We start from the raw sequence: 6,940 nt of genomic DNA on the forward strand, positions 1-6,940 counted from the left end.
CAAGGCTTTGGCATATAAAGTCTTTTCCTTTGAAAATTGTCATGTGTGGCAGCTTTTATGTGCAGTATCACGTGTCTCCTCGCTGGGGCAGAAAACACAACAGGAGAGGGGAGAAGTTTGTGTTTCAGTGTACCACAACAAGTAAGATGGTAGACTGCCAGCTCTTTATTTGCATAGGAAACCACGGCTGCTCCATCCCTGCCTACTCCCCAAGTGCACTCAGGACGAAGCTGAGGATAATATCCTCCTGTCACTCCCAGGGCAGCTGTCCCATCCTTTCTGCTCCACAGGGCCCACCCCGGTCTTCTTTCCCCCACACCAGTTCTGCAGGTGGGAGAGAGGAGAGGCTGGGCTGTTGCTGCCATTCACCCCAAGAAGTTTTGCGTGCAGACTCCTGCCTGGAGCTGTGTCAGTAGCAATGAAATATTCTGGTTTAACAAGGTAGTAAAATAAATGTGCACTCTGGTTCCTAACAGGGCTGCCACATGCTGTGTTGTGCACAAACTGCCAGGCTGTTGGATCAGCAAGCAGAGCACCATCCTGCCCACAGCCTGCAGGGCCAGCCTACATCCTGCAGCCAGGAACCCATTCTGGAGCCCACAGGAGTGAAGGGCCTGAGCAGAACACAGGAGCAGAGCTCGAGTGAAATTAAGAGACTTCGGTGTCCCAGTGCAGTTAAAAACTCTTAATAGTCACAAGTGCATTTAGTCACATTCCTTCACAGTTATGTTTTTCTGTTCAGCTTCCTTCCCTAAGCAAAAAGGAGTGCAGCTGACTCCGTGTCGATGACTCCTGCTGCTGGTTTGAATTGTGGGGACTTTACTCGCCCTCCCTGAGCTTCTGGACAGCAAGATCTGCTTTGGGATGGAAGAATAGCACCCTCAAGAGTTGACAGCACTGCTTCAGGGAGCCTTACTGCAACATGCATCTTTCCTCTCTTAGTTAAATCAGCTCTCTGATACACGTAACTTAAGCAACAAGTTTTCTCTTTAATATTTGAAATATTTGGTATAAATTACTGCTGATATAAATGTGGAAATGAGCATTTGTGCTTGTGTGGGGATGATCCGGTTCTAAATATTTTGTTTGTCTTCAAACAGGGAGGGAAAAGAAAAAGACAAAGATACGTCATTTTGATAAGGCTGGGAACCTTCATTTTATACCATATTAAAATAATTTTAACAGGAATTTAAGTTTCTATGTAAAAATAGAAGACTTAAAAGTTCTTAACTTAGATAAAAGGGGTCTATGTAAAAAAACCAAAACTGAGCAAACCTGTCCTTAAATTGTGGGGACTTGTTTGTTAATTACAGTAATTAGGAATGGAATCCGATCCTAAACGTTCTGATTTACTTTATTTTTTTTAATATGTAGTTAGGCCTTAATTTCAGAACGATTATAAAATATGAGAGTGTTTTAAAGACTAGAGAGGCATAGGTATTATTAAATCACAAACTCAGTGATACAGTTCTGCTTACACTTTCTTAGTTATCCTTCTGCTGTTTCATGCAGCACTGACTTTTTATTTTAAATGTTCATGGCCTGTTCCTGTTTCTGTTGACTTCAGAGTCAGACAAGGCCTCTTGAAAACTCCAAGCATAAACTGCTTAGCAGCTTTTATTCCAGATATTTCTCCCAGCAGGCAAAAATTTTCCCATTTCTGGAAATTGGTTCACCTGAGTAGAACGAGCTGAATTCGGACAGTTGGGTGCAGTCAGAGACTGCACTCTCCACTCTCCACTCTGAAACACCTAAAGCTGTCTCCTGTCACAGGACAGGAGGCTTTTCCTCTGTACCAGGGCTTTGTTCAGAGTTCTTATGAGTTCTTCATTGCTTGGACAGTGCTGCAGCTCCCTTTGGAAGCAGCTGTGTGAGGCACTGCTACTGCATTGAAACCAAGGCATATAATTTTATAAAAACAATATAGGATTTATTTAATTGATAGTGAAAAGTATACTCTGTAATCTGTAAATTAATATTTCCCTGCTATAATTACAGAATCCATTCTCCTGAGAGGACACTGGCTCTGATGGCTTTGCATTTGCTCATGAAACAAAAGTTCACACCTGCATCACGTGAAACACAAACATGGGGTTTTGGTGCGTTGTCATTTTTGTTTCCTGATGAATCCTTTATCAATTATCTTTAATTGCAAGAAATCTGTCAAACCCTTTCTGAGAAATTTACTGTCACAAGTTTGTGTTTTACTAAAACACTCAGAACTAAAAATTGCTTTTTTTTTCTCTAGCCATCACTATGTTTGATTCATTTTCCCTGCAGATCTTTCTGCAGCAATTTTACCCCGGCACCTGCTCCAGTGGGCTTGGCCTGTCCTTTCAAAGGGACCTTCGGGACCAGGAGAGCTAAACGCCCGTGGGACTGCCCTGGGTGCTGTGCAAGTGGGGATAGACACGTCTGTTCTGCCTACTGCGAGCGATGGCAGCAGAAGGAATTCTCTGAATCCTCACCCCGCCCGAACTGAAGCCTGAGCCGGAGGCTCCTGGGGAGCCCGTGGTCGGTAACAGGAGCCGCATGTAGGCGCGCACCCCGGGGAGCGCTGGCTGGGACACTCAGGGTCCTGTCCAGTCCCGCGCTCGCGGGGGCATTGATCGCCCTCAAAACCCGCAGCAAACGGAGGCTGGAAGGGTGCTGGGCACTCGCCCGCAGTACACGGGGACGGGGGCACCTGGCCACTGCAGCGCCGCGCTGGAGCCCGGGCCCGGCTGCGCCCGCCGTTATCCCAGGTTAAGGCCGGGAGGCGGCCCCTGCTGAGTGTTTGGGGAAATCCATCAGTAAATTTACCTGCTCGATTCGTGCGGGGCATGAAGCGGCCCGCAGGTGACCCGACTCGGGCTGTTCCGTGCAGGCGGGGCAGCTCCTCCGCGCCTGGCGGCAGGGCGGCCCGGCCGATCGTCCCCGAGCAGCGGAGCCGGGCACCCTCCGCTCTCCGCCCCTGTCCGCCGGGCGCCATCCCGGGCAGGGCCTGGCGGCGCTCGGGGCCGGGCTCCGCGGGTCCCGCCGTAACCGGGGAGCCCCGCGGGTGCCGCCGGTGGAGCCGGGCCGCGCTGGAACGCGGCGCGGGCGGCCCCGGGCGGTGCTCCGAGCCCGCCGGCTACAGGGCTCTGCCGGCAGGTAACCACCGCCGGCGAGGCAGCGCCTTGGGTCCCAAACCCGATGGGGTGAACATTCCCCACTGGCCAAATATGTACAAGTATGCGCGGATGGGGACCTTTGAGACTACCTGCGAAGCGCGGCCGGGGAGCGCCGGGCCGAAGCTGTCGGCGCAGAAGCGGCAGCGGGCGGTGGAAATGCTCCGGCCGCGTTTGGCCGCTCTGCCCCGCCGGGCAGCCCCGGCAGCGCGGGCGCAAAGTCTCCGCGCCGTTCCCCGGGCCTCTGATCAGCGCCGAGTTTCCCTGGCGGGAGGCACCCAGCGCCCAGCGCCCGCCGAGCTCGGGGGGCTGGAGGGGAAAGGGGGGCCGGGGAGTGCGGGTCGCGCTCCCCGCGGTGCGGAGCTCCGGGGGCGGGCGGAGGTCGGCTGTGCCCGACCGGGGCGCTGGGACCGGCTGCGCGGCGGTCAAAGGTTCCCCAGCAGGAGGCTGGACACTAGAGGGCGATCCCCGGCCCCGCTGCCGGCTGTATATATACGGCAGCGCGACCGCGGCAGCCCAGTAGAAACAGGGCAGGCAGCGAGCGGAGCGGGACTGGGTCGGGGGACGGGCTCCGGGCGCACCGAGCCGTGCCGTGCAGCACCGCGCCGCGACATTGCTACAGCCGCCGCCGTCCCGTTCGAAACCTGGATTGCAGGAGCCCTTCACCATGCCCGGCAGACTGTAGTTGCTTCATGGAGCAAGCCAATTTCTACGAGGTCGATTCCCGGCCCCCGATGAGCAGCGGCCAGCACCACCAGCTCCAGACTCCCCTGGCCGGCAGCACCTACAGCTACAGAGAGGCTTCCTCGGCAGCGGCACCTGCTGCGGGCGGCGCGGAGCTCGGCGACATCTGCGAGAACGAGAACTCCATCGACATCAGCGCCTACATCGACCCCGCCGCCTTCAACGACGAGTTCCTGGCCGACCTCTTCCAGCACAGCAAGCAGCAGGAGAAAGCCAAGGCCATCCTGGCCGGGGATTTCGACTTCCACACCATGCACGGGGCGGGCGCTGCCGCCTCGGCGCCGGGGCACCAGCCGCAGCACCACCAGCAGCCGCTCTTCGGCTGCGTGGCCGGCTACATGGACGGCAAGCTCGACCCCCTCTACGAGCGCATCGCCGCGCCGGGCTTGCGGCCGCTGGTGATCAAGCAGGAGCCCCGCGAGGAGGAGGAGGTGAAGTCGGCGGCCCTCTCGGCCCTCTATCCCCATCACGCCCCGCAGCAGCACCCGTCCCACCTCCAGTACCAGATCGCCCACTGCGCCCAGACCACCATGCACCTCCAGCCCGGGCAGCCCACGCCGCCCCCCACGCCCGTGCCCAGCCCGCACCATCCGCACCACCCGCACCCTCCCGGCGGCCTGCCCGCCGCGGGCACCCTCAAGATGATACCCTCGGACCACCGGAGCAAATCGAAAAAGACAGTGGACAAGAACAGCAACGAGTACCGGGTGCGCCGGGAGCGCAACAACATCGCGGTGCGCAAGAGCAGGGACAAGGCCAAGCAGCGCAACGTGGAGACGCAGCAGAAGGTGCTGGAGCTCACCACCGACAACGAGCGGCTGCGCAAGCGGGTGGAGCAGCTCACCCGGGAGCTGGAGACTCTGCGGGGCATCTTCAGGCAGCTGCCCGAGAGCTCGCTGGTGAAGGCCATGGGCAGCTGCGCCTAGCGCCGCGCCGGGGCCGGTCGGGCTGCCCTGCCCGCGCAGAGATACTCTGAGTACCGGTGCGCCGGCAGGAGGGGAGCGGGGGGTTGTTTTGGTTTTGTTTTGTTTCGTTTGTTTTTTATCGATTCACGAGCTATACAAGAAGCCAGGCAGCTCTAGTATTAAAAGGTTTGTGCCTTAGAGATGACACACGAGTAAGCTGAAAACATGGTGGGTTTTCGAAGGAGAAAGGCAGGGGGAAGAAAGAATTAAAAGACCACGTGTCTACACAGGGTAAATAACAGTAATAATAATAATGATAATAATAACAACAACAGTAATAAAGCACATATAGCAACCCAGATGTGCCTTAAAAGCTGGCTGTAAGCTCTGGGGCTTACTAAGCCCTCCAGCCTTTCAGGGTGCACGGAGAAGGAATGAGGGACGTGCAGGCTTGAGGGCTGGGGTGTCCTGCTAGACCCCTTCCAGCTGGCCTGCAGTGCAGCAGGCAGGAGCAGCTTTGGGGAAGCCAGCGATGAGAAGAGGACTGGAGGCTGAGGGCTGAGCAGCCCTGGACGCCGTTAGGAGCACTGAGGTGTGGGGCAGCCACCAGACTGCTGCCAGGACTGTCGCAGCCTGGCTGGGCTGCCTCTGCCGAGCCCTGGCCCCTGCCTTGGCTGGGAGGGGGCAAGGGGCAGAAGCGCTGCAGGACCAATGGACAGCCTGGGACTGACGGAGCAGCAGCTCGCAAGAGTATGGTGAGCTCTCTCCATCGAAAGAAAGAGCAGCAGTGTCTTGTACTGTATGTCACGACGTGGCGAAGCACAAATGAATAAATACCTATTGATGCGGGTATTTACTATGAACTTCCAGTGTATTTTGCTTTATTCCAGGACATTTAGCTCTTCTCCAGGTCTCTGTCGGACCAAATTGTGCCTCATGGTAATGTGAAAGCCGTTCCGTGTACACTAGCTATACTTTATTGCCTTACTTAGATCTTTGCCATCACACAAGTTTCTTATCTGGTGACAGAGACTATGCCCTTGTGCTGCAACGTTATTTTATTATTTGTATGGGTGGGTGAGTATGAGTGTGTGTCGCCTTCTTCACACTGTCCTGTACTGGCTGCTGCCTCCCGACCCCAAGGAAGGAGTACCTGCACCGGGGCAGGGGTTGTGGGGCTGCAGGATGCCTGTGGTGGGGCAAGGAGGCTTGTCCCTGGTGCTGCTGCACCTTTGGACTCTGGAGCTTCTCCCAGAGTGAGGGAAAAATAAACAAACAAACAGGCCCCCTGGGCATTCTGGTAGCCATGCAGAACATTTCTTCCTTGTGTTGTAGCTGCATAACAACTTGTCCAACTGAAGTAAGTCTTGACAAGAGAGGAGAACAAGGTGGATGGAGCTGTTTGAAAGCATGACAGTGGAGCACAGTGCTGGCAGCGTGTGTATGTGTGTGCAGCGTGTGTGTATGGTATGTATACATGTATGTATATGCACACACTTTTTTTTTTTAATTTGGGGGGGAACTGCATATAAAATTTGTCAGAAGTCCTGGTTACCTTCATAAATAAACAATATATATTCTACCATAACCATCCGCCTCTCTGCTTGTTTCCAGTTCTCCTGTAGCAGGAGTGCAAAAGCTCTCTCCTCTTCCTCCAGACCAGCATCCAGCTCTCCACCGACTTCTGCATCCCCTTCCAGGGCTGGTGACTGAAACGCGTTAATGAAGTGCAACTCCCCGGTTTTCGCCCCACAGAAATAAATACACGGTTGCCTTTAAGAGAACGGCAATTTCCTAAACGCTTGCGGTGGCAGATGTGTGCCCGTGAGTCACGCCGCGCTTCACCCTTCACCCTGCCGCGGCCGGGCCGGGGGCCTGCGGGCGGGCTGCGGGGCGGCCGGGCCGGAGGGACGAGGGAGGCGCTGGGTGCGAGGACTCGCAGCCCGGCTGCCCGGGACAGCAGGGGCTCAGCGGGGCGCGGGGGCAAGCCCGGGGCACGGCGGGCCTGGCGGAAAGAGGCGGCGGGCAGGGCCCCGCTCGCCCGGCAGCACCGCCGCTGCCAGTCCCTTCCCGGCCAGACGCAGCCCTCCCCTCCCCTCCCCTCCCCTCCCCTCCCCTCCCTGAGGAGGTTCGCTCCCGCGG

At 56.3% G+C, this 6,940-nt stretch overlaps 2 protein-coding genes across 2 annotated transcripts in view; one reads left to right on the plus strand and one right to left on the minus strand.

Annotated features, from left to right (window-relative positions):
* Positions 1-3,818, minus strand: part of LOC134557806 (collagen alpha-1(III) chain-like) — an 18,965-nt gene extending 15,147 nt beyond the window's left edge. The window contains exon 1 of the mRNA XM_063411071.1: positions 2,803-3,818. Within this exon, the coding sequence (XP_063267141.1) occupies positions 2,803-3,818 (1,016 nt within the window). The remainder of the gene's footprint in view (positions 1-2,802) is intronic.
* CEBPA (CCAAT enhancer binding protein alpha) lies at positions 3,673-6,386 on the plus strand. Its single transcript, XM_063410649.1, has one exon. It carries the CDS (start codon positions 3,842-3,844, stop codon positions 4,817-4,819), a length of 978 nt encoding a protein of 325 aa, XP_063266719.1. The 5' UTR covers positions 3,673-3,841; the 3' UTR covers positions 4,820-6,386.
* Positions 6,387-6,940: the final 554 nt, after the last annotated feature.

Source organism: Prinia subflava, chromosome 13 (assembly GCF_021018805.1).
Source record: "Prinia subflava isolate CZ2003 ecotype Zambia chromosome 13, Cam_Psub_1.2, whole genome shotgun sequence".
In the NCBI taxonomy this organism is placed as follows: Eukaryota; Metazoa; Chordata; class Aves; order Passeriformes; family Cisticolidae; genus Prinia; species Prinia subflava.

What these genes read in the sequence shown, in the direction of transcription:
- CEBPA (XM_063410649.1), top strand. Translation starts at nt 3,842, where the DNA reads ATGGAGCAAGCCAATTTCTACGAGGTCGATTCCCGGCCCCCGATGAGC.